General features: G+C 43.4%; 2 protein-coding genes across 4 annotated transcripts in view; both read right to left on the bottom strand.

The window, feature by feature from the left end:
* Window positions 1–321: 321 nt before the first annotated feature.
* On the bottom strand, window positions 322–17,468 carry LOC128613984 (cytoskeleton-associated protein 5). Its single transcript, XM_053635199.1, has 43 exons — window positions 17,024–17,468; window positions 16,225–16,324; window positions 15,914–16,107; window positions 15,591–15,797; window positions 15,099–15,270; window positions 14,879–15,005; window positions 14,670–14,767; window positions 14,444–14,557; window positions 14,150–14,254; window positions 13,979–14,068; window positions 13,693–13,857; window positions 13,451–13,579; window positions 13,137–13,292; window positions 12,690–12,788; window positions 12,495–12,605; window positions 11,796–11,888; window positions 11,486–11,674; window positions 11,302–11,396; window positions 11,127–11,184; window positions 10,841–10,966; window positions 10,515–10,654; window positions 9,848–10,022; window positions 9,637–9,750; window positions 9,283–9,411; window positions 8,934–9,128; window positions 8,673–8,802; window positions 8,166–8,245; window positions 7,828–7,938; window positions 7,456–7,605; window positions 7,096–7,299; window positions 5,454–5,589; window positions 5,050–5,243; window positions 4,794–4,969; window positions 4,351–4,515; window positions 3,639–3,747; window positions 3,210–3,383; window positions 2,919–3,109; window positions 2,690–2,762; window positions 2,000–2,188; window positions 1,795–1,896; window positions 1,659–1,707; window positions 1,428–1,549; window positions 322–676 (listed from the first exon to the last, which is right to left on the bottom strand). The coding sequence occupies exons 2-43, from the start codon at window positions 16,279–16,281 to the stop codon at window positions 473–475; spliced, it is 5,697 nt and encodes a 1,898-aa protein (XP_053491174.1). The 5' UTR covers window positions 16,282–16,324; window positions 17,024–17,468; the 3' UTR covers window positions 322–472.
* Window positions 17,469–20,252: 2,784 nt separating this feature from the next.
* Window positions 20,253–27,341, bottom strand: part of lrp4 (low density lipoprotein receptor-related protein 4) — a 57,128-nt gene continuing 50,039 nt past the window's right edge. Inside the window, exons 29-39 of one of the 3 annotated variants that reach the window (XM_053634372.1) lie at window positions 26,479–26,697; window positions 26,201–26,335; window positions 25,448–25,556; window positions 25,013–25,157; window positions 24,763–24,876; window positions 24,503–24,620; window positions 24,318–24,382; window positions 24,137–24,224; window positions 23,836–23,977; window positions 23,273–23,347; window positions 22,872–22,957 (exon numbers count right to left, since the gene is read on the bottom strand). In XM_053634372.1, coding sequence (XP_053490347.1) covers window positions 23,306–23,347; window positions 23,836–23,977; window positions 24,137–24,224; window positions 24,318–24,382; window positions 24,503–24,620; window positions 24,763–24,876; window positions 25,013–25,157; window positions 25,448–25,556; window positions 26,201–26,335; window positions 26,479–26,697 — 1,177 coding nt within the window. In that variant the 3' untranslated portion in view covers window positions 22,872–22,957; window positions 23,273–23,305. Of the gene's footprint in view, window positions 22,961–23,272; window positions 23,348–23,835; window positions 23,978–24,136; window positions 24,225–24,317; window positions 24,383–24,502; window positions 24,621–24,762; window positions 24,877–25,012; window positions 25,158–25,447; window positions 25,557–26,200; window positions 26,336–26,478; window positions 26,698–27,341 lie in introns of all 3 variants that reach the window. The other 2 variants (XM_053634370.1, XM_053634371.1) reach the window with 2 other exon arrangements.

The raw sequence follows: 27,341 nt of genomic DNA, 5'->3' as shown, positions 1-27,341 counted from the left end.
TTTGGTGTTTTTGTTCATCACGGGTATGTGGCACACGTCATTTGCTACATCTCTCGTTATCAGCTATTGTACATCATACGCTCTCGGGTGAGAGAGACATGTCCCAAATGAAGAGAATGAGTGAGAGTCCATTGTGTGGAGGAAAAGTCGAGCACAGCATCAACCCCTGCTCGACTGATTCAGAGGTGAACAGTGCATTTCACAGGGTGGGGGATTCACTCATCGTCCTTGGCAGTACACAGCTACACGCCTTCAAGATGGCAAGGGCCGTGCAATACTCAGGAAGAAATGAGACCTCCATTACAGACCAAGTCAGATAAAATGTATTTATTTGAACAAGAGCATAAGTAAAAGCATTGGAGAAACATCGAGACCGACAGTTATTCAAAAACCTCGAATAAGAGACAAACAAGTTAAAATATGTACAGATAAATACAAACAAGTAAATACAGAGACGTTTGGATGGGCGTGATCAACGCATGCTGGCTTTAATCTTCTCCAGTCTTGCTCGGAACTCGTCAATATCAGCAGGAGGACTGGGAGGCTTGACATTTTCACAGCCTTGCTGTTCACGAGACTCACGCAGTTTAGACAGCTGAGACCGCAGCATATCCATCGAGGAAGGGACGCACGGCTTAGTGCTCACTACAGGGAGGCTGGACTTGTCCTCATTCGCCTGAGGACACAAAGGAAATGAGAAAGTGACATTTGGTCAGAGCAATCCCAACAACTTCCCAACAGTGGGGGGGATAAATAAAAGGCAAAGCTTGTACTCCCTACGATGTGTAGGAATCAAGATGGCTCACCAATTAAAAGAAAACTGGTAGCTAAATTGTGGCATGAGGCATTTTTGTGGACAGACCAGTTTGGGTTCACTTCTGCCCTTAGAGGGATGAATCACTTCAAATCAGTACAACGTCATTCTGGAGCACTTATCCCATGATGAAAATGTTTCTATCTTGATGGGGCGTGGTCTCTTCCAAGATGACCCCACCCCCATCCACAGTGCACCAGCTATTCAAGGAGCATAAAAATGATGCAACTCCTACACCATGGCCTCCACACTCACCAGCTCTCCACCCAATTGAACACATCTGGAAGAACTGGATCAGATACTTTATTTTTCCTTTTATTTGTCACAGGACAATACACGAGAGTCCGCTTCAGAATTATTGGGGGGGAGCTGCTTAAGAATAATCGCCAGTTAATTAGCTTAATCTTACACTGAGAAGAGCCAATAAATCTAACTTTGAAGAATGTTTTGTTTATGCCAAGAGAGTAAACCTTTAAATATTGGCACCCCAAAGATCCCCATTTAGATTGTACTTTGACCTCATGCATAACTTCTAGTTTCACTGGGGTATAAATATTAGGTGAACAGACTACAATTACATGCCACCTCCACACCAAACTATTTTAAAAAGTACCTTTGTGTTGCCATGAGGGCCGTAGAGCTGCTTCAGAACTCTCAGTTTCTCCTGAAAGTGAGCGGCACCAAGAGTTTCGGTACTGGAGTTTGATGCTGCTGCTGTCATGCCTTTCTGAGCATCTGTGCATTTATATACAATAAAAAAATAAAACACCTTATTACTCACTGCCATTTATAGCATTAGTCCTGAAGGTACAAGCAAAATTAGGTAAAGGAGCAATAGACCAACCTGCAGAAGCCTGGACCTTCATCTTGGCCATGTTTTGTGTGTTCTGGGACTGGAAAGGGGAAAAAGAACATCATGACATTTAAATCCCTCAACTGACTCCAAGAGTTTCATTTTTTCCATTTGAATTCAGATGTACCGTCGGAGTTGGTGCTGCGACGGAGTGCTTCATCGCTCTCCTCAGATGAGCTTCAACTTCTGACTCGCTGCTGTTCTCAATCAGGCTCAGATGATCAATAATCTGTCAGAACACCAGAACAAAAAAAACCCAAATTCATTCACTCCTCATCCCATTGTTTCCAAACAAAAAGACGCAGCACACTTGTAGGCAGGAAGTGCTGTACCTTGGGGCCGACGAGTCTGCACATCGTGTGCAGCAGCGTTTTGACGGTGCGGTGAGCCATGTTGTAGGGTTTCTGTTTGAGCAGCTCTTTGGGAAAAGCCTGCATGAACTTGTGGATGTCCAGAAGAACTCTGTCCAGGTAAAGGGACTCTATCTTCTCCGGAAGCAGCTTGATCATACGCCAGTGACACTACGATTAAACAAATACACAGGCAAGGGTGTGATGTTTCCACATCGTTATGGATGAACCACACACTGTAGATGCAGTCCATCAGCCAGGATAGGTTTGGTTTGCTTCAGGTTTACACTCCATGGCTTCAATTGGGATTTTACATTTGTTCTGAACCTACAAGTCTTGTATAGCCAAGTCAAACATGCCTTAGCCGATTGACAGGAGCTCATCCAAAAAAAAAAAAAAAAAAGCAAATGCAGTAAAACTGCTGCACTGAGGAAAGACAATAAGCAGTAAGGAGAATCGGCTGAATCCTTCTCAACAAGTATAAAAAAAAAAAAAAAAAGAGAATGTGCCGTCGTCATAACACTTAAAATAAGACCACCTTTTATATAGGCTTTTAATTTATTTGTACAGATAGTCTGCAGCCAGCAAATTATTGTCGACATGCTTTCAGGTCTGGGCACAGAAGTGAAAACCATTAGAAAAATTAACGACTTATTTCACAGATGGTGTTACCTTCATAACAATTTCAGAAAACTCTGTGCTTGCAGTGGAGTTACTGGCCTCCTGTAAGAGCATCAGCAAAGCACTGGGGGGGGGGGAGGAAAAACAACTGATTAATGTAATCTGAAGATGAATTTGTCGACTCTTGCAACGGAGATTTCTCTCTATGGTTTAATGATCTGCCTTTCGTCATTAGGTACATAATAAGTCCCTTGCCTATACACAAAATCCAGGACCATACCTGAACGTGTTTGTTGGATCAGCAGTCTGGAATAAAGTCGAGAGCAGGATATGAATGGAGCGGCTGAGCGCTTGAGATTCTCCGGAGCTCCGCTGGTGCCGAGGATCCAGCGAGAGCGATAGCAGAGCCTGAATCAGATTTTTCAGCACACCCAGGGAAGCTTCCTGAGCCAGTTTGCCTGCCAAAGCCAGCTACACACAAAGCCAGAGTAAATTCCTATACAAGTCTACTAAAGAACTGCTTCAAATCTTCTATACATTCATGGTAACCCTTTAGGCACGAGATCCTCACCGAGCTCAGAGAGCAGATAACAGAAGTGTAGAGTTTCTCCACGTGCTGAGTTCCTTCATTCCCCATGTGCCTGCTGGCCTGTAAGCCGAGCTGCATCAGCACCGCGACGATGAACTCGTCCACGTGACCTGACATCAGCTTCCATTCGCTCTCCTTGCGCAAAATCTCCACTATCTGAGGGTGAGGTTACACAGGAACATGAACGGAATGGCTACTGTAGTTCAAGTAGTACAATCAGCTGGTCATAAAAGCAAGATTTGGGAAAAGTGGTTGTTACATCGTTTCTCCACAGAGGTAAAAAGCACTCAAATCCACCCCTACACTCAAGTTACAAGTATACAGTAGTGAGGCTGAGGTAATGAGTAATAGGGGGGGGGGGGGGGGGACCCCACATGTATTGAAGACAGGATTACAGACACATTACTGCACCTTAGCCAATCCTTGCATGCTGGTTTGTGCATCCGAGCTGGCAACCTGCGAAATGACCAGACTAATGCTGCCTACAGATTCTTCAGTGCTGCTGGAGACTGAAGGAATCCTGTAGAGAGAAAGAAGAAACCATTAAAATTAGAGAAAATTGGAGTTCTGGTAGCGGTTGAAAGAACGAGTCGTTCGAGCCAGTTTGAGATGATGCAAACTGACAGCATCAGAGGAAACATTAGAAATGACAAGGCTGTTTAAATTTCAGAGGGGAGACACAAGACCATACGCTAAAGCCACGAATACGAGACGCATCCCAATTCAGGCAACAAAATAAAAGTGTCAATGACAACGAATCAAAACCACGGCAATATCAATACATGCTTTGAGGCAGTTAGTGTCCTATTCACAGACTTCATGCTCTGTAAGCTACTACAGATGGTGCTGCCACCTAGTGTGCAAGAAGAGGTTGCACTCCATGAAAATTAAAAGGATACATGATCCAGCTCAATCAAAATCTGCCTTGCTCGTATTTTGTATTGCGATATTTGAGACAACTAGATTCTCTTAAATAGTAGCCAGGCCTGCATGAATCAGTGTCGATAGGAATTTCCCGAGGAAAAAAAAAAAATTTTTTTAAAAGCCCACAGCTCAAACGCCACCTTTATACTTCCAAACTGTTTACATCATCTCCTCTGTAACTCATTATTAGAAGTCCTACTTGTACTCTGGCACGTCCAGAGGTGACAATCCATCAGTCTCCACCACCAGAAGGTCGGGCATGACCATTTCAGGAAGATCCACAATGAAATTGGGGTCGAGCTGAAACTGGCGCGGCACTACAGGGCTCTGCTGCTGAACTGCTGGATTCTGACGTCGGATCTCACTGAGGAAGTACAGAAAAAAAATTAGGCACTGTTTATGAAAGATTGAAACCCCAGGCATACTGAGGCAAGGAGGAGGAGGGTGTGGCCAGGCTGTGAGGACACGGTAGGAGAGAGAGTGACTGGATGCACCAGTGAGAGGGAAAGACACGCATGTGTGCACACAGACAGCCCCCCAAGTGGAGATTCCAGTCACTGCAGGAGCTCCTCATCAGAACAGACATCATGCAAACATGATGCAACTGCACCTAGTCTAAACGCAGCATGCTGACAAGCCTACCTCAACTTAGGAGGTGCTACTGCTTCAGAGTTTGGTCTGCGTAGCAGGCTAGGTGTTACCAGCCCAGAAGTTTTCTCCTCCGGCTGAAGTTTGTTGACAGGAGCCGCGGGGGCCGAGGGTTTCTTAGCTGAACGCTTGATTCTCTCTTCCAACATGCTCATGTCTTTTTCTGACAACTAAAGAAGATGAGAAAAGTATTACTTTACCATAAAGAAAAAGAAAGAACTATAAATAGGCATAATATGCAGCTACCCACCTGACCAACGAGTTTGTACACTTGCTCTCCACAGACGTTATAAGCCGCCACAACAGTGTTCAGGGCAGCGTTACGAACGGCTGTGTCTCGGTCACCGATATGGACTGCAATTTCACGCAAGGATTTCGCAGCTGTCTGCTGGAACACAGACATCCCGCACAGCCCAACAAGACAGCAGAGCTCCTCCAGACACTCTGCAGACGAATGAGGGGGAGACAAAACAAAACAAAAAAACCACGGCTAAGTGTTAAGCATCAAATTTACACAACAGTTTATTGGTTTAAACAGAAACACTTGACTGCAAGAGCTTAATTAGGAACACTCCATTCACAGGTTGAATTTATATAACAGAATGAAGTGTTTGAGCCAAGAGATACTGGAAGATGTAATCAGAGCTCACTCACCAGCTCGCTGTTTGGAGTTTTTGGACTTCGTGCCATCCATGAGGAAAGGGAAGACTCTGCTAGCTGGGTAAACTTTGCGCAAAAGGCTGAAGATGCTGCGCACGTCTTTACGCACCACGTCTTTTGGCTCACCCATCTGAAAAAGTGTGCAGGCGTTCAGAGAAAGAGAGGCAGAAAGGGGGGGAAGAGGAAAAAAAAAAAAAAAAAAAAAAAAAAAAAAAAAAGATTCTGCCCCTGTAGACTACGGACTACAGACATGACGGCTCACAAGAAACCACTACAATACATGGATTACAGTACCTTAGCTCAGGAACAAAAATAAATAATAAAAACTAGGTTAAGACTGTTCTATGCACGTTGCTCCTCACACATGCCTAAAACTCAAGTTCACTGAGTGAAAGGAAAGCTTGGGTCAGTAACAGCATTTGCACATAAACAAGCATTTGAAGAACAAACAGTTGGTATTAAAACTGAATTTGACAGGATTTTAATTTATCCGATCACGTGACCTACAAATCCACCTTCTGAAACTGATGGTGGGGTGAAGTGACGCCAAATTGCATACACCGGAAGAATTAATCAGGATTAAATATGGCCATTAGTATGGTTTCAGCTAGGGATGCACCGAAATGAAAATTCTTGGCCGAATACCAAACACGTTTTTTTAAAAATTTATTTTGCCATTTTTCACAATTGCATAAATTAATTGTCAAAATGTGCTTTTTACCATTTTGTCTTGCTTTTCAAAGGAAAAAAAAACTACAATTACAATAACTACAATTTCAAAATATTTAACACTGAACATTTTTTTCATTCCAGCAGGCATAGGCTATCAACAAGGCACAATATAACTTTAAATAAATGGAGTAAAATAAATTTTTTTTTGATGTGGTCATCTTTGAGCCCCTTGAATAGCTGATGTTAGGCCTATAACTGACTGCTGAAAGAATGGAACACTCTAGCCTACAAAAAAAAAAAAAAAAAAAAAAAAAAAAAAAGGGCATTAAAAAGTGCATTGACGAGTGCAAAAAAATGGTTCTATACGGCTGATCATATTGGGGATATATACCACTCGCATCCCTGTACACCTCGCTGAGTATTATAGTAGATATAGTATAGTTAGATACGTTGTTAATGTTATTTTCCCTTAAATAAATACGTCGTCACCTGCTTCTGTACTCTACTCCCTTACGTCTCGCGACGTGACATTCACGTGTCTCACTCTGGTTGCCATGCTATTTTGTCATGTCATCAAACACGTCATTGTTTGGTCAAATGTATTCGGCCTTTTCACTTATAATTTCGGTTGCCAAACATTCAGTGCATCCCTAGTTTCAGCCCTACAACATTCTGTTATATTACATTCAAGTTACGCCAAGTTTGACATGTCCCCAGAGAGAGGAGAAGAAAAGGGGGGGACCCCCCACACACCACAGACACACACACACTAGCCAATCAGGGGCATCCATGAGCTCATGTACTGTATGAAAGAGGCTAGATATAGATAGCACTTTCCTCTGAGTGTTACATAGCCTTGTGATGCAGCAGTTTGATAAGCTGAAGTTGTGACCAAATTGGGGAAAAATAAGGAACGATCCAAAGTATTCGTGAAATCCAATAAAATTCTTCAAAGCACTTCTACCTTTAGGATGACGTAAGGGATGAACGACGTGGCTTCATGCTCAGTGAGATGGTAGTCCTGGTTACTGAGAGTGATGAAGAGGAGCTTAAGATACTCCAGAGCCTTCATCAGCACGCTGGTGTTCGTATCGAAGAAGCGCAGGGTGAACCACTTCAGGATCAGATCCAAACAGCTGACCGTAGCCTCGGACTCCGCCTCCAGGTGCTGAGAAAAACACAGCACGTTACAGCAGACCATATGAAATGTAGTTGGAAGTTCTTAACAGTACACATGTACCACCATTTTGTGTCGCTCAATAGTATGGCAGCAGGGATTCGACTGAAGTAACGTGTTCGAGTTTAACGCAGGACACAGACTCACCTCCATCATGGTGCGGATTGCCTTGATGTGCTTTTGGAAATCCGTGTGAAAGAGGTCTTCCATCAGCCATTTATTCACACAGGCAGCCATCTGATTCTTCAGCTGATCGACAAACTCCTCACGTGGCGTTACAAAGTTCCACTTTAAAACCTGCAAACACCGTGCACATGGGAGTGTGATCAGGGTGCATTGTGGGTTGTGCTGGGGATTCAGGCTGAGCAGAACTCAGGCACATTCAAAACCCTGACTTTCACTGGAGCCCTCCTGCAGCCCAGCCACGTGGATGTCAGACAACAGATTTGTAAGAGGATTAGAATAGAAACACCATGTCTTTAAGGTTAGTTAAGCAGAATTCAGGAAGATGAAACATGCCTTTTGGCTTTTCTCTTCCTTGATCCGTTGCTCTTTCCCGTTGGGAACAAGGATGAAGATGGGACTGTCCCGCTCTTCCTCAACCTTGCCAGGGAGTTTCTTCACAACAGTCTGGAAAAGCAAAAACAAACCCAAGTGAAGAGTTTAATCCTTTTCCATTCCCACAAGTTGGCATACAGACTTTCAGAGCCACAACGTATAGAGACGGATTTTACATGCAGCTGTGAGATCAACTTACAAGCAACACTGGGCTTGAAGAGGAATCATGCGTACCAGTTGTTAGGACTTCTACCTAGTTACAAAAACACTTCAGTGCCATGTGAAAGTCTTAAACTTGCCTTAGCTTTAGGAGCAGCTGCTGGTTTGGTCTTTTTGGATTCTGCTGGAGGTTCACTCACGGGAACAGTTTTGTCTGGAACTATATACACAAACAAAAAACCACACTGAATTCAATGACAAACGTCAGTCATACCAGCGGAATCTGTAATTGAGGCTGCTCAGAAGTTTTAAACCTGATCACGTCTATCGTTTATAATAAAGATAACCGGCTGCCTGTCTCATGAAGCAGGATTTTGATTCGCTAGGAATGTGCAGAATTTCAGCAGAGGGGAGTTTGCATCGTTAGTGGCTTTTATTGCCGTTACACTACAAATTCCACTTTACTCTGCTGCACGAGCTAGGCTCCCCCCCATGGAAGATATAGATTAGGTTTGCACATGTGTAACATTTAAATGAATGCACTTAATTGCTCACTTTATGCACTTCATATGTAAACCAAGTTGTTAACAAGTGTTCTGGTAAGAAACTCCAGGGGGGGTGGGGTGGGGTATAAAAAACCCACTAACCAGGAGGAGCTGCAGCTGGCTTTACACTGATGGGGTTAGCAGGCGCTGCTTTACTCGGAGCAGCAGGTTTGGCAGGCATGGCAGATCTGGCTTTTTCCAACATGGCAACCAGCTGATCTTTAGATGCCGGCTACAGAAGAGAAACGGAAAGTGTAAACTACATATAAGACATTCACTTAAGCTAGCGTTAGATAACGGGCTTATTAATCAAAATGAATGAAATATCCAGGCATAGCTGTTTTGACACCTTCAGTATTGTACCTTCAGCTTAGCAGCAGCTTTGTTCATCTTGTCATAACCCAGGTGCATCATGAAGACTGGAAGTGCATCTTGGGCTTTTTTCCGCACATCTGCGTTACGGTCCTCCAAGCAGGAGTAGAGATGAGGAACACACAACGCAAAATCCAAGGGAACCGAGCGCAAGGTGGGTAATTTTTCAGCCAGCCACCCCAACAGCTAGACAAACACCAGAAAGAAAAGAACAGATCAGCTCTCTTAGTCGAGAAGCTAGACTCAGACACTGATCGTATTAGATTAGCAGTGCGTCAAGTCAAAGGCCTGTAGCCAAACAGACTTCTGGGTAAATAAACGCATCCACACACACACTAACCTCTTGTCTGAGGAAGGGATTATCCTTCTTCAGCTCTTCAGCCAAGTCCTCCCCCTCCAACCACTCCTTCATCCCAGTCTGATCCACCCATGCATTCAGAGTAGCCAAACCTGCGGCACGCACAGCATTCTGGGAAAGATGAGTCAATACACGGTTAGGAAACCTATAACATGATATGCACATACACACATATTGTATAAAGGAACTATGGGAAGTGTGTGTGTAATATATATATAAAAAATATACACAAATAATCACATCATGCACACTTAAATATTAAACAGTTACACTGAGTCATGAGAAGATCTTAAAATGATTAACAAATGGGAAATAATTCAGCATTCTGTAGCGCACCTTGCTGTCAGTGAGTACAGTGATGATCGGGAAGCCAAGGCCTTTAACGTGCTGTTTTAGGGCAGGACCCATTGCTGTGGCCATCTGCTGTAGGATGGCGAGAGTCTGCTGGACCTAAGAAGAGATACCCACACACTTAAACTTCTCAAACTAAACTTGTGTGGAGGGGAAAGAAAGAAGAAAAACCCAGAAAATTAAAGAACATACACACCAGTATTTTATTGGAGTCTGTAAGGCGAGCCTTAAGTGCCACAGGAAGTTCCCCGATGTTGGGGTTGATGAATTTAGCCTCAGAAATTACAGCGGTAACTTCCTCCAGTCCCTCTTTCCTCATCTTCCAGTTCTTATCACCGATTTTTGACACCATTTCTGAGGTGATTTTGTCACTGGAAACGTTAGAATGGACAAAACATTTAAACAATTCCAGTCTCGAATCCAGTATAAACAATTGATCCATGAACCAAATACAAAAAAAAAAAAAAAAGTTTAAGAAAAAAAAACACCCTACAGGACTTGAATTACTAAGAGTGTAGTCCAGTAGAGTATACATGTTGGCTGAAAGCAGTAGGGATAACGGAGAGTGTACCAACTATTAGAGTACAACTGATCGATCGGTTGCCAATAACTGGCACAGATAACTGGAATTATGGGATATCAGCAGGTACGTCCCAACATAGTTATAGGTATCAGCAAAATCCTAATCCAACTAAATCAGCTGTTCTGGTTAAAAACCAAATACTTAGCATCATGTTGAGAACATTCATATTTTAGTTTAATATTTTCTGTAAAAGTATACATTTTCACCACCACCACCCCCCTAAAACAGTCAAGTAAGTGTTCAAAAATGGATAAAAGCCTACAGAGGACTTCGGTTTCACCTGATGTCTGTTCGAGGCAGAAGATCCACAACATCTGCACCGCCGTCATTTTCTTCCTCTTTATCGCCTTCCTCCTGGCCTTCTTCCGAATTCGTTTTCGACAGACCTCTTATAGGAGGAGGCGGAATTTGGCCCTTCATCTGAGAATTTTTTTTTTTTTTTTTAAATAAAAGTAACCATTAACAAGTTGTAGCTGTATGCATCAATACCACTGTTAACATCCCCTACAGCAGCTAGAAGTCAAACCTAACCATTAAAAAGGTGTTTAAACCCCGCCGAGCCCGCGCCCCCCCCCCCAAAAAAAAACAAAAAAAAAACCCACGGACCTTTTCGAACTCTGCGTCTATTTGCGAAAGCAGTGCGGCTTTCTCGTCCTCGAAAAACATGCGGAGAGGAGCGCCCATGTACAGGTACATCACGGACAGGAGAGAGATGGCAGCAGTTCTCACAGCCTAATGAGGCCAAAAACACGTTAACTTGCACACAATGAACCTACATACAGTTATGCCTACATACAGGAGAACCGTGTTCACATTTAACATGTAAAACATTTAAATATCTCCAAGTGACAGGATTGAGTATTAAATATAAATATTTAGAAGAGAAACTCACTGGATTGGTGGCAGCCAAAGCAGTCTTCACGTTATTAATAAACGCCTTTACATTTATTCTGAGAATGTAGATTTCACAGCACTGTTAGAGTTAGACACTATTGACTTTCACAGAAAGAAACGTCAAGAACAGAGTAGACTGAAATCCAAGGGTCCAGATGCTGCATTGGACCTACCCTGCAAACCCAAACTCCTTTATTGCACCACAAAGCCAGTTCAGAGCTTCAGCCTGGTTTTTAGGGTTCTTCTGACCAAAGGCCATGGATACAACCTGAAATTTAAAAAGCAATATTTGTCTCAACTGAACAGATCTGCTCTGCATGCAGGTTATATTATACACACGCTCAGCGTTCCACAGACCTGTTCCGCAGTCCACGGGAGAGTGCAGGCTTCGGCGATAGCAGTCAGAGCCTCTCTTGCCCTCACGCCACACTTCACATCTCCAGCTTTATCCACCACAGCTTCCAGCACAGCCAGGGCTGAGGTTCTGGAGAAAAAGGAGCCTCTCTGAGCCACGACGGAAACGACCTGCAGCTTCAGCTGCATCACCTAAAGACACGAAGGTAAAAATCTAAAAGTTACCAGAGTGCTCAGAAAGAGAACAGACATTTCCAGGAAGAATGAAGGTCTTTCAAAAGGCACTATTTTAAGGAAACAAAAGAAGGTTTACCTGGAAGTTGGTCTCTTTCCAGCCAGGTTTCTTGGCCAGCATCCGGACGAGAGCTTGGCAGGGCATCTCTTTATCGTCCATGAGCTCTATGGCCTGGAAAATAAACACCCACATATTAACCCTGTACACTGGTTCCATTACCCCGGCAGAATGGAAATCGAGCAACCCGTATAAACAAATGATCTTATCACCACCAAGTCTGTTATAAGATTAATCAGGACACGGTTGGGTTTCTGTGTGTAGAGTAGCATGACTGTTTAGCTGCTGGTGAGCAGGGCGATGGGAAAGAGGAGGGGTGTGAGCCCCCTGCTCAGCAAACAACTCACCTCTCCACAACGACATGGAGACAAGAACACGGGTACAGAGAGAAAACAGACGGTAATTTGATAGTGAAGCACAGCATACAGCTGCCACTAGAGATTTAGAACATTTAAAGTTTCTTTATGAACTCAACCAGTACAGCATCTCAAACACATGTACAAGTCTTTGGTCTCCACGTTAACAGTTTGAAAGCACCTCTGAAGCACTCCACTCATTCAAGAGTGCCATAACACCTAAAGAAGTTTACTAAATGTTGCTTTTATTCTTAGGCCCAAGTATAGGAATTAAGTTGAGAATTTCCTAGAAAAACTCAATTTAATTCCTATACTCAGGCCTAAGAATAAAAATCTCCCACACACACACACACACACACATTACCTTAAGAAACTCCTCCATGGCAGCCACCCTTTCCTTCCAGTTCGCACTTTCCAGCAACTGCATACAGGACGCTGGAAGAACTGCAGCAGCTTTTTCCTCACACACCTCAGGCTGACATTACATCATAAATGCATCATGTAAACTCAATATACATTAAAACACACAAAAAAAGCAACAAACTCTAGATTTATTTACAGAGAGCTCGGCTTCAGTCATGTCGGGTTTCTTAGCTTTGGCAGGAGCAGATGTTCCCTTGGGTGCAGAGGGTTTGCCCTTCTTGCTGGGGGCAGAGGACTAAATCACAATCACAAGGGGAAAAAAAAAAAAAAAAAAATAGATCTGTATTCAATAAGACAGGTTATTGTGTAGGTCTTGAAGTGATATAGAATGAAAACTTTTACACCTTGCCTTTCCTGTACAGTTTTATTCTTGACATCACAGTGGTGTTAACTTGATTTTAAATTTACTCAGACTGAGTGAGTCTGGCTTTAAATTGCTTTAGGAGTGCATATAGCTAAATGCCTCATGTGTGGACTGTCCTTGGCTTTACTTGACCACCAGCAGTAATTACATAAAGCTTTTTACTTTATTAGTAAAAGTCATTAAAATTCTTTTTTTTTTTTTAGAAAATAAATCTATTACCTTCGCAGCAGTGGCCGTAGGTGCTTTCTTGGCAGGGGCAGGTGGTTTATTTGGAGCTGATGCAGCAGGTGGGGCTTTCGGAGCGTTTTTCTCATTCACCTGGCCTGCAGCTTTCTTTCCTCCGAGCAGCTCCACTTTCTCTGCACACTCCTTGATCTATAAAACGACAAAAACTTCGGGTGTTGTAACATGATCCTTGCAGCTGCAAACTTGAATAAAAAATAAAGCCAACCATTGAGAATAGTAATTGAAGAAACTGACCCGTCACAGAGCAGTGGAAAGTGGAGGTGCATTAACATTTGAACATACGCTACCTTGTCAACTTTCAGTTTATCCACATCAGCCAGGAAAGGGTTAACGACCCTCTCACCCACCACTTTGAGCGCCGTTCCCAACGCTTCAAAGGCTGCATCTCGAACCTCGGGAGCAGAATCGTTCACTTGCTACAGGAATTAGAAGGGGGGGGGGGTGTCACGCTTTATATATCTTCATGGCTCAGACACTACAATGAACAAATAACTGTTCAATAGGCCTTACTCCTGGTCTGGAGTTTTACCTTCAGCAACGCAACACAGAAGGGTTTGAGAAGGTTTTTCGGCAGTGTGGTGGGAGTGCAATGGCGGAAGCTTCTGGCGAGGAACAGCGAAGCCTGCTGCCTGACCGATGGGTTTTTGTTGTCCATCACAGCCAGCACGTCCTCGCTTATTTTCTCAAGCGTCGTCTGGGGAAGGAAGAAAAATAAATAAAAACACACAAACAAGTCAGAAGTGATTGGCTTTCAGCTATAAACAAACTTAATATACTGTACGTCATTTCAAGTGTACTGTGAAGTAGACACTCACAGAAAGGAATGCTGCATCCAACGCTTCTTGCAGTGCCTGAACCACATGAGCTTTCTTCTCCTTGAACTTCTCCAAAATGGTTGGCACCAACTACACGGGAAAACAACAGAATAAGAACGAGACAAACAGCAGCCAACTCACATTTATAACATTTACATTATAAGAACTTACATGACCAACATAGGTGCCAAATTTCTTCCGGAGACCAACGGCAAGCCCGGCTACACACTTGGCAGCGAGCGTCACCAGCATGACGTTTGTGTCCTTTCCGATGACCTGGATAGAGAGCAGAAAAGAGGAATTACAGGGAGGTATAAATAAAGAACAAGTCAAGAAGGAAAGCTGCAATATAAAATATAAAACTAGAGAGGCACAGAAGTCAATGAGTCACAGTTTTAAGCAGATGCTGAAAATTTTGGACAATCCTCTAGCAAGCGGTCGATGGTTATCCGTCTCAGTTTATACCTTGTTGAGAGCCTTGATGACGTCTCCATACTCCCCGGTCTCCAGCTTGGGGTTTCTGGTTAAAGCTTCCAGAGCTTCCAAGGCCTCCCTCCTCTCCTGCCATTTCTTTGCCTCCTACATCAACAAAAATTAAAAAAGAAATAAATAAATAAAGGCTGCTCACATCTAGCAATCATTCAAGTATGTGCTGATAATTAAAAGGACACCAGACAAAGATCTTCCTTACAATCTTCTCAAAGAAGTCTTTAGGTAACTTGGAGAGGATTTCCACTGCTTCCAGCAGTTCATAAGCATCGACAGCAGGAGCCGCTTCCACCACGTCATCTGCAAGACGGGAGAACACCAGGTAATTTCCATGCATTTAATAAATAAACATAACTAAATAGGGCACTGGTTAAGAAGAACTGAAGCGGCACTATATAAACACCAAAGTACCATCTCCTTCTTCTTCTCCGTCCTGCTGCTGTTGCTCAAACTTGACTCGAAGGTCCTGCTGCGACCGGAGGAACCGACTCTGCTGAGGCGCCGCCGCCTTCGCCCACTCATCCTCCAGCTCTTTCAGCTGGCACACGGTCAAAACCGAGTTAGTTTCTGGAAGTCAAAGCCAAGTAAAATATTGAGCGTGGGCTTCCGTGACAGGAAGTCTCCGCCTTACCAGGATGGAGTTGATGTTCTGAAGCGGAGGACGCAGCGCATCTCGGATCCATCTGTAGACCTCAACAGCAAGGAGTTTGGCCTCGTCCCGAATCGCCTTCTCTCGGGATTCGAAGAGCTTTGGGAGAACCTTCACAACCGGCTTCAGGGTGACGATCTTGGCTCCAAATTCACTGAAGACAAAAATAAATAAATAAACAAATAAATAAAGAGAGGCAGAACCTGAGAAAAGGCCAGTTACTTTATAAATAACATTCAACTACTGAAATAAAATAAAACTACAGTCAGCTCCGAGTTCCTAAACCAGTAGTTGTGAGTAAACTTACCTCGGCTTAATGAATATTGCAGTTTGTATCACGAGACGATGGACTATAACTATACTAACCACCAAAACCTCTTTTCAGCAAAATGGCCAACTCTACTACAATCCATCCCAATACAAACGACTTGGGATTCTCCTCTTAGTGACCAACCTGCTTTAAAAACCACTCACCTCACCGCCCGTCTCAACACTTCCACGCAGGCCAGAGCGATTTTCGGGTTCTTGTTATCCAGGCCTTTGAGAAGCTCTTCCTGAACCACGTCCCCTTTCTCGATCTCGATGTACATCAGGCAGATGTCCGAGCCGAGCTCTTTGGCACGTGCTTTGGGCTGGTTGAAGACTTTACACACCACTCCGGACACGACCTCACCAACAGTCCTGAGAGAAGGACCACACCACGATTACTGTAGAGCTTATACAACTTCTGCTTTTTCCACTAGCACTACTGTAAGAGTGTTAGATTTTACTCCATGGTGGAGGATTTGTCCCATTACCTCGATGCAACATGTGCATTTTCAACATAAGCTAGAGCCGCCTCGAGTCCTTTAAGTTGCGCCACGGCGTTCGAGTCCGTCACAAATTTCTTGATCAGGCCTTGGTATTTGCCCCACTCCGGACTCTTCTCATCTGAAATCCTCTGGAAGTGTTGCAGAGCCTCTGAGTAGCCACTTAACCTCGCTTTCCAAACCTGGGGATTTAAACAAATAAATAAAAGAAAATAGTGTGTGTGAGAGAGAGATACTGTATGCATAAGCCTCAACAAAATGAACACTTGGTATTCCAGAAACAAAAACATGATTAATACCTTGTGTTCACATTTCTGGTCTGTGGGAAGCTTCATCCACTCACTGTCATCTCCCATGATGCTCTGCAGCTGTCAAACTCGTAGTATTAAAGTCTGAGGTCTGTTATGAGCATAATTTAGAAGATTTTATGATTACAATTCTTCCTGCATTTACACTTTGAAGTGATCCACTTTTAGACCCGGATTAAACTTAATGAAGCCACAGAATACTTTGCTGGGGTTTGTTCGAAAGGGTCTGCCATAGTGAGAGGTCAGAACACCTCTACCCCTCACTCACTCAGGTTTGTTTAGTATTTCAGGTTGTGTAGAAGAATAAGGACTTGGATGCACCCAGGAGCATCGCTTTGCTTTACTTTCCAGTTCATGGTCTTTAGAAAGAGCTATGACCGTTATTTAGAGAGAAAAGCTGTTTACATCGGTCACATCCTGGATAAAGAGATGAGAATAAACAAGTGCTCACGTGCACCATAGTTTTACTTTAAACAGAGCTCGTTAATGGAGCCTGGTCAAGCCTAGCCCAAACAAAGAGAGCAGAACAGGGCACTAGAGAGACTTCCTGTCCTGTTCACTACTTCCTGCAGTTATATAAACACATGAAAGAACCACCTTACAAGCAGAGAAGCAGGTTTATGTGATTAGAACATATACTAAAGCAGTGTAAAATTAGTCTCGTCACACCCTGACTGCGCATGCGCACTGACAGCCTGCAGAAGAACCAAGAAATGGCTTCAAAGAACAGAATACAAACCTGTACAAAAAAAATAAAACGGACTCAACGTATAAACAAAAGCAAACTTACCCTAGAACTTATCATACACCGCGTCCTAAAACCAACAGTTTGCGCTGTACCGCGGATTAAAAAAAAACACTCCTGTACCAACAACTCCTCTCAGCATTAACTCAACACAAATCAGCGTCGCGAGCTCCGTTTAAAATGTTGTGCCCAAGAGAAAGCCAGAATCTGATTGGCTAGCTCATGCGCGCGGCGCTTCTGATTGGGCAGATGACGTGTTCGCAAAAAAGGGATTTGATAGGTCGGTTCAAACGCGACCGAGGGTCACGTGGTTCGCAGATGCGGAAAAGAATTTTCATATTTTTATTCAGCGGTTATTGTTATTGTTGTTGTTTGTGGTGATGATTTCACGTTTTATAGCCATGAATGCGTGAATACCTGAAATGTTTTGGAATTGTTGTTATTTTTTACGTTAGTGTATGTTCATGTACCAATACGTTAATCTTTGAAAATAATAATAATAATAATAATAATAATAATAATAATAATAATAAGTAGAAGTAGTAATAAATCCTCCTGGTGAAAAACCCTTCCACACAGGTGTCACATGTCTACAACTAGGTTTACAGAGGACCCTATTAAGTGTGGATTTCCAATACAGAAATAGTTACACAATACACTACTGATCAAAAGTTGAGGAAAATGTCTAATTTTCCATAAAAAGTCGTACTTTTATTCATCAAATAAGTTGCAAACTGAATAGACAATATAGTCAAGACAACAATTTAACGCTACAAACTTTGCTTTCGTCCAAAAAAGAAATAAAAATCCTCCAATTTGCAGTATTACAGCCGTAGACCAGGCATTCTGGCTGTCAGTTTGTTGAGGTAGTCGCACCTTACTTCCTGAAGCATCTCCCATGAGTTTGGCATGATGAGCATGTTCTTCATACCATCCGGTCAGTCTGCTCCCACATCGGCTCAATAGGGTTCATGATCCATAAATGCGATTTCGCTGGCCAATCCATTACACACAGAACTCCAGCTGACTGCTTCTTCCCTAACTAGGTCTTGCAGAATTTGGAGCAGTGCTTTTGGTCACTGTTCTGTGGTAGGATGAAATGAGTGCCGTCCACAGGGCACGGCATGGTGTTGCAAAGGAAGGAAAACAGATCAGAATAGAACATGGAACATTTTCAGATGAGTTGTAGACATATGACTTATTCACTCACCAGTCATTATCTTGATCACTACTTCCACTCTTGGATGAATTATTTCTACAGTAGCAGTATTTTTACCCAGTGTAGTATTTTCCATCAAGTTCTGAATTTTGCCAGTTAACAACCTCAGACAAGTGGTAGTTGCTCAATCAGTGATATTAATGTTGAAGTATGAAGAACGCTGAGTTATGATCTGAATGGTCATGTTAACTCATTTGTTAAATAATACCCCTTAAAGGATCCTTAATGTAAAAGTTTACAGTTTATAACCTGACAATAGAGATAGATCCGATATTTGACAAATATCTGTTGTCCCTGCAATCAAATGGTTGAATGGCTGATGTCGGTTGATTGAAAGTTGATTGACTCTCTGGGTTGTTGTCAGCTTCAGTGTAATAATTCCACACAACATTTTATTGCGTATAAAAAGAGCTGTGCAGTAGGTAGACTAGCTAGAGTTGGCCAAAGTAAAGAACGGTCACCATTTTCCAAGTGGAGCTGGATTTACTGGACAATCAGCTTTATAAATAGATGGAGACTACTTAATGATTTAAAAATCCTTGAGAGACTGAACAACCCTACATGCACCTACACATATATAAAACTATGAACGCGTGAAGTTGTTTTTCCCTGTTGAAGCGGATTATTTAGATCATGTAGACCCCCAGCATTAACTGCAGAGAACGCGTTTACTTAGAATCTGTGTCATGAGCATTCAACCACGAATTTGCTATTTGTGCATGAATATGAAAGGACAGACTCTTGTTGGAATATTGGAGCAGCTTTTTGAGTGTATCTCATGTGTTAAGACTCCTATCCAAGCTGCTATACGACCTGCGATCCATCTTCCGTACATTAATTGATCCACTGCGTGTAAGACTTGCCACGGTCATGCTTTTTCTCCATGAGATTATCTCCAGAAGTGACCAGTCTGATGCTCCAGAAGCCAGTCCTGCTGAAGACCAGCAAAGTCAGAGTTAGAAATAAAGACTGTAGCATGGAAGCATCCAGGATGATGGGTCTGATAGGACCATCCTGTGTGGCCCAATAGCTGAGATCAAAGGGAACACCAAAGAACATGACCTTACGTACTATTGAGAAAGTAAGGTATGTATTCGTACATAAACAAAGGTGTTGAAGTCAGGGGTCTGTGCAAGCCGCTCGAGTTCTTCCACTCCAACCTTAACTCACCGTGTCTTCATGGAGCTCACTTTGTGCACGGGAGCATTGTCAGGCTGGAGCACGTTTGTTCCTCTTAGTTCCAGCGAAGGAAATCGTCATGCAATTTTGTGGTCTTCACAAACTTCTATAAACAAGCAGATACCCCAAGGTGACAACAAAAAACACAACAGATTTCAATTTGTAGGTTTTTTTTGTTTTTTTTTTTTCTCCCACAAAGTTCAACCAACATTCAGAAACCAGGTGTGGAAAAAAAAAAAAAAGTAGTACACACTTCCTACTTCAACAATCAGCCAGCTGTTACTGTTAAAGTGAAATTAAGATTATGTAATCATCAAGTAGGGTGACTACGTCGATAATAAAAGCAGAACTTTTAAACGCAGTCTGGTGTTCTAGAAGCCCCAGGTCCGTGTCTACGTCATGGAGAAGCAATCGTTAAAACTCCGTCAGTCAGTCAAGGAGACTTTGTTAAGAGGAAGTCATTCTAGAGCATCAATGTGCAGGTAACAGTAGAATACTGGGTGCTGAATCAAGGTTTAGGGAATTAAATTACTGGTCCCCACTAATTAGGTAACATGTGGCGCGTCCCACCTCATCACCAACAGGGAAGCAAAAAAAAACAAAAAACAAACCCAGGGTCTGTATACACAATACCAGAATATTTCCATGAGATAATTAATTTAACTCCGCCCCCCCCCTCCCAAGACCCAAAACCCAAGAACAACATAGAATGAAAGGAGCTCCCTTCCTTTACGGTACTTTCTGCAGCGTGAGAGATATCGAGGGGTTTTCCGAAGCTGCCTAACAAATACCTGCAGCGTTTATTCCTCAGAGTATAAACAGTGTTTATCCTCCACACATGGCACGTGAGCAAAAAAAACCCAAACACAACAAATGTACATTTCTATTCAAATGCAATTTTATATTAAAAGATAGCAAAGAAGTAATTCACTGTCACACAACACGGCTTGTTAGTATCGCAAAGCAGAAAATTCATATACAGACCTTTCATATTTACACCCGAGTGACAACCAAACAATTATAAATATCTCTTAATTAACTTTACAACAGTTACACGTGTACCGAGACGTCTTTCGGAGACACAGAACAGCACTCTGTTAAATAACTGGCACGTCGAGGACATGGAGGGAAAACAGAACAAAACAAAAACGAGGAAGTGGTTCATTAAGTTCTCTCCAGTGAGTCGAGTAAAGGTTCAGCGTTTTCGCGATAAAATGTTCTGGTGTTAAATCTGCTTTCACAAAGTCAGAGGAGCGATTTGTTGTTTTATTTCTTCTCCGAGTGCAGAAACTGCTGTTCGGTCCGTGTTTACAAACAAACAAACAAACAAACGGTATTTTAAAATACTCGATTTCTACAGCATAACCGTTCATAAACAAACAAACAAACAAACAAACAAACAAAAAAACGTACCCGAGTTGATTTTTGGTTCAAAATAAACCATGAACAGCTTTCATAGCTCGTTTTTACAAACCTCAATAAAGTACAGTATTAGATCCGTTATAACGTTATAGCAGCTATTTTACAAAAAAACAAACAATTATAATAAAAATCGCATCTCTATTGAGATTAGGATTTGAAGCAAGTACACAAAGAGCTGTGAGGTCAGTGAAATAGATTATATACACTTCTGACTGTTTTCCTTTAAAGGAATTCATCCGAGCATGTTTAATAATAATGCAGAGTTTATGGAAACGGATTTAACAAGGACACGGGGCGCTGCGAAAACAGACACCTTTCAATTACATACCATATATTATTATTATTATTATTATTATTATTATTAGTCATGCTGTTAAACTCTCACACAGAGAAGAAAATAAAACACAAAACGAAGCTGAATCCATCTGACTTTGTGTTAATAAATTAGAAAAAAGTGTTCACAATCCCTTTAACACAAGTAAAAAAAAAAAAAAAAATCCCTTTGTACAAAAAAAAAGGAACTATACAACAACAATAAAACATCTTTAACACAGAAATGCGTCTCTGCAGTTTAAAGTCTGTACAGCTGGATTTAGTGTCAGTCGTGCTGAAATACGGAGGGACACCGGAAGCGGTTACACGGGGATGTTCAAATAAACCGAGAGCGGAGGCTGAAGTAGCTGCCGAGTCCGTCCATCAGGATTATTGGCCTCGCTGTGTGTGTGTGTGTGTGTGTGTGTGTGGGTGTGTGTGTGTGTGTGTGTGTCTTCTAGCAGCAAATCAGCATTGTGCTGAATCTTGAGAAACTTCAATGCATCATTGATGTATAGCGCGGTGTGTGTCCGCTCACTGAAATAAAACCCGCACACTGAGTGTTTACCAACATGGACCGACTTAAAAATGTAAAAAAAATAAAATAAAAATAAAAATAAAATCAGAACTGTCAAACACACCTCCAGAAATATAAATATGTAGTGAAGAAAACATCACCACCACCAACATTTGGCACTTCATTCATACAGCGTTTTTTTTGTTTTTGCAAGTAATACAATCTTCTGTATTAGGGGTGAGCGATATGGGTTAAAAAATCATATCACAATACTTAGAAACGGGTTCATGATTGACGCGCATCATGATGATTTCGTTTTGATGAAATACTTAATGGAACTGTCAATCAAGTACATAATGTTATACTGTCTACATTTACACACACACACACACACACAGTAAAACATTAAAATTCAGAGACGGACGATGAGGAAGGTGGGGAGAAGCAACGCTTCCATCATGAGACCGTTTGTGTTGCGTCTCTCAGGAGGTTCAGAAAGCACCGTGACCGTGCTCTGTACTCGCGCTCTCTGTACTCGCGCTCTCCGTACTCGCGCTCTCCGTACTCGCACGCTGTCGTTAATCCGAGGTCCCGGGAGGCGTTTAGCAGTTTCAGCACTTTATAATGAGAAATGATATCTGTTCAGATAAATAACGTTCATAAAAAGATCAGATGAGGGCTGGAGGCGTCCTGTTAAAAACAGTCTCGTGTTTACCATCGAGTCTGCAAAAAAAAAACCCAAATAAAATAATAATAATAATAATAATAATAATAATAATAATAATAATAGAGCATCATTTTATACAGAATAATAAAAGTTCCCAGTATACTGATATATCGATATTTTAGTGTTTCTTAAATTGTCTGTGTTGATCTTTCGCGCCGAATCTGTTCTTATTTCTCTTAGTGTGTGTGTGTGTGTGTGTGTGTGTGTGTTTAGATTAGGCTCCAGTAGATGAGTGTGTGTGCGTGTGTGTGTGTGTCTTCACACTTCGCTCTCAGTGGAGGGTTTACGATTTGGGACCCAGCCCGTGTCGGGCAGCGTGCTGTGGCGTTTGGGCGTGGCCACGGGAGCAGTGCTCAGACTCGAGCATTCCGATTGGTCGCCCTGAAGCAGCTGTTCGGTCTCGGTGTCATCCAAGGAGGCGGAGCTTGCCTGAAGGGAGGCGGAGCTCGCCTGTAAGGACACTGTGTCGGTGCGCATGCAGGTTTTAAAGGTGCCTCCGCGGCACACTTTCAGCTGCTTCAGGTCCTCCCAGTAAAGCTCCTCCCCTGAGAGGAGACACACCCCCTCCACGATACGGATCTTCTCACTGGTGTAACTGCCCTCCTGCTGACACACACGGTTTTACTCATCAGTTAAGATAAGGACGGTAATTTCAACACAACTGTATATTTAAGTAAAGCCGGTTAATTAGCGCGCTCATAAAGCTCATTCTTTTGTTTGCATTAATTCATATTTACAGCAGCAACATCAAATGAACATCATTAAACAATTTCAGACTGAAATCCAGCACACACACACACACACACACACACACACACGTGCATGCAAGTGATTTTGAGCTCTGGATTGAACAAGATCTCTGGAACACACACTCCGCTTCAATCCAAACTGTCTTTGGCATGCTACCTTCTTAACTACCTTCGCTCCCCGCCATGTTGGTGAAAAAGTGTATTAGAAGATGAAAGGAGAGAGGGAGTTGTAGGGGTGAGAAAGCTGTAGTGAAGGAAGAGTGGAGGAAAGAAAGAAAAAAAACAGGTTCAATGACGAGCAGCGGGTTTATAGGGTTTAGAAATCTCTAATATCTCTAGTGTTTGTTTTTTTTACAGTAACACAATAAGAGTCTTATAGTTGAGAATCCATTTTCAGGGGAAAAAAAAAAAAGTGAAGTTCATTTCTAAGTTAAAGAAGCGCACAAAATTTAGCCGAAAGAAGTGTGACTACACGGTGATGGTGGGAGCAGGCAGCCAATCAGAAGAGAGATAGAGTGAGAGTCTAAACAAAGCCAGCTGGTCCGATATTACACGGTCTGACGCTCGTTCTCTAGATGTTCGGGATGAGATACGCACATCTGACCAGTCTGGGGTCATGTGATAATGTCTCACGTGATAATGGGTGATATAAAAACAGATCTTGGTTAAAAGGAAAAATAAATAAAGGAGAGAAAAGAGAAAAACTAAAAAGAGACGAAGCTGTACGCATACCTCTTTTTTATATCGTAGCTGGTTGTAGATCGGTGGTTTCTGCATGGTTTCTATTTTCACTTCCTGCGTGGACGTTCGGTATGAAGGATTGCTGTACGTGAGGTTGCTCACGCCGGGATCGGCAAACTTGGATTTTTTGTGTCTGAGGACAAAAGCGTCATGTTTAGACACGTCTTCTCGAGCTGTAAAGGATTTTCACAATCCTGTAACTACAGAACTATTACGTATTTATGATTTATAATCATCATCACGGTGAGGAAGCGCTTTATCAGCTGGTCAGGAGAGTAATTATCTTAAGCACCTGTAAATGATGAAGACGGCGATGAGGATGAGGATGGCCAGCACCGTCAGCGCTCCTCCGATCACGTAGCTGATGTGGAGGCCTTCGGCTTTTTCGGCAATAAAGAGAAAAGAGACGACGGCGTGAGATCTCTCGCACACTGGTTATTCTCCGAATGAAATGTTTAAATAAAGTCTCGTACCGTGAGGCGCGGACACCACGTTACTCTGAATGCAGCTGCCCACGGCGTCGCTCTTCTCCGTGCAGCTGGAAGAGCGACAGTCGGTGTTAGTAAACCAGCGGCGTAACGAGCGATGTTGGAGGTATTCGTGTACAACTGGTGATTTTAAACCTACAGCGTCAGCGTGCCAGCGTTTAAATACTCACTTGTGCGCAGGTGCTCGGCCCTGCGGAGGTTTTTCCGTCGGCGGTTTGGCGCGTTTGTTAGGAGCTTGAGTGCCAGCGGTCACTTTCTTCTCTGGGACAAGAGGAACATAACCAGCAACTTTAAAAAGACAGAAAAAAAATTCAAATCAAAACTCTAGACACTCCTTAACACATTGCTCCGTAAAAATGTGCTGTGTATCTCTTGTGCTTATGATGATGATTATTATTATTATTATTGTTGTAACGCGTGTCGAACTCACTGGTGGAGCACGGCCGCTCGTCGGGCTCGTCGGGACACGCACACACAAAGCCGTTTGACTTGGCGAAGCACAGGTGCGTACAGCCGCCGTTATTCACCCCACAGTGATTAGTGCCTAACAGAAGAGAGCGCACGCTGTCCATTAATTCACTACTGAGCATAGCTTATTGGAATTGATTATTTTATGAACAGCCTTAATTTAAGGCTTTTCAAGGGCAGGAAAGCGCGTGTACATCTCCCACCGCCCTTACCCGACTGCCGGTTTGGTGCCACCACTATAATGTCCATTAACCCCTCGACGTTAGCAAGGACAGTCTCTTTGTTCCGGCCCGTGTGTTTATCCACTCTCTGGATTGATTTGGTTTGCCAGTCTGTCCAGTAGATCCAGCGGTCTTGCTGCGAGATGCGGGAGAAACGAATTAGAGGAGAGGAAACCGGCTTCAGCTGGGCACAGAGGAGAGAGGAAAATGGAGGGAAAGGGGAGGGGTGGGGGGTAAAAGATAAGGGATGGGGAGGAAAAACGAGGGTCAGAGATGGAAGGGTGTAGATGAAGGAGATGAGAAGAATGAGTAGAGGGAGGACTGAGGAGGAACAAGCGAGTGAGTGAGTGAGTGAGTGAGTGAGTGGGTGGGTTGGTGGGTGAGTGGGTGGGAAAGAGGGGAGGTGAAGATGAAGACGGAAGTTACCTGAGTGAGAGCGAATGGATGTGATACAGGAGTGACGAGGACTTGGCGCAGTTTTCCGTTCAGGTCGGAACTTTCAATGCGGTCCAGGTGGGCGTCCACCCAGAAGATCCTACACACACACACACACACACACACACACACACACACACACACGGTAAGAGGTGGCACTAACTCATTGAAGGACCAACTGTCTCGCTGTTTCACTAATGCACTGATTCACTAACTCACTGATTCAGTGACTAAATGATTCCAATTCATTAACTCATTGATTCCTTAACTCAATGATTTGCTGACTCAATGATTCACTAATTCACTGATGCACTAATTCACCAACTCACTGATTCACTGACTGACTCAAATGCTCTAATGGTGCTAAATCTAACAGTGGGAACAACTGGCAAGATGCAGTTTGTTTCCTCACTTGATTCTCAGCTACATACAAGCTCATGCAGCAAAAATGATGTATAATGCTGCCAAAAAACACTGCCTACTCAGACAGCTTCCTCCTAAAAGACCACTTCCTGCTTAACTTGTTTTACATTTACGGCATTCGGCAGACACCCATCACCAGAGCGACTTACATTTATCTCATATGTATACAACTGAGCAGTTGAGGGTTAGGGGCCTAGCGTAAGGGCCCAGCAGTGGCAGGTCGGCAGTGCTGGGATCTGAACTCACGACCTCCCGATCAGGCGTCCACTGTCTTAACCACTGAGCCACCGCTGCCCTGAACGTGAGCTACCTGCTTCTCACCTGCGCGTGTCGTAATCCAGCGTGAGACCGTTCGGCCAGCCGAGGTCCGTGTTGATCAGAACTTTGCGGTCCGAACCGTCCAGATTGGCGCGCTCGATTTTAGCAATATGACCCCAGTCTGTCCAGAACAAATACCTGAAAAGAGTCAGAGAAAGCAATGAGTCAGTATTAGGGATGAAACAATACTGTTTATTTCGGACGAGTATGAGTGCACACCCATACCAGCTACAGGAAAGATAATCAGGTGATAAACACAGGACGCACACTGAAGTTCTCACCGTTTACTGGGGAACACAGCGATGGCTCTCGGCTCATCCAGGCTGTTGTTGATCAGGATTTTCCGTGCTGATCCGTCCAGTCTGGAAACCTCAATGGTGTTTCGACCCGTGTCAGTCCAGTACATGTTTCTGGCCACCCAGTCGATGGCCAGGCCGTCTGTAGTCTTCAGACCCTGACTGATCACCGTCTCCATGCCGCTCCCGTCCAAATTCACCCGTCTGAAAAGCAACATAAATTACTGACGTGTAATACATTACAGTACTGTCACCAACTTCACACAGTATGTAACCTGCAACCCTGGAGGGGATAAGACCTTGGACTTGCTGTAGGCTAATGTTAAGGAGGCATACAGTGCCACCTCCCTTCCCCTCCTGGGCAGATCAGACCACTGTCTGAAACAGCTCACCACCAGGGCTGTGCAGCTGTAGTCTGTGGAGGTAGAGGAGGCCCTGATGGAGTGTTACAGGACAAGTGACTGGAACCTGTTTCAGGAAGATCATGCGGATGACATAGAGGGTCTAACTAAGTGTAGAACATCAGGTTCAGTGAGGAGGAGTGTTGTCCCCACAAAGAACATCTGCTGCTTCCTCAACAACAAGCCTTGGACCAACAGGGACATCAAAGCCCTGCTGAACAGAAAGATGAGAACCTTCATGGCAGGAGACACAGGCGTGGCCAAGAAGGGAATACAGAAGGAGCTGAGGAGGGAGCTGAGGTGGGCTAAAGACTGTTATAAGAACATGACTGAGGGGAAGCTCCAACGGAAGGATCAGAGAGACGTGTGGGGGGGGGGGGGGATGAGGAGCATTACTGGCATGAAAAGGCCAGAAGGAACAGTTGAGGGGACAAAGGGATGCGTCAA

Source organism: Ictalurus furcatus, chromosome 10 (assembly GCF_023375685.1).
Source record: "Ictalurus furcatus strain D&B chromosome 10, Billie_1.0, whole genome shotgun sequence".
NCBI lineage: Eukaryota > Metazoa > Chordata > Actinopteri > Siluriformes > Ictaluridae > Ictalurus > Ictalurus furcatus.
The sequence above is the reverse complement of the archived record's forward strand: the minus strand, read 5'-3'. Positions and strand labels throughout refer to the sequence as shown.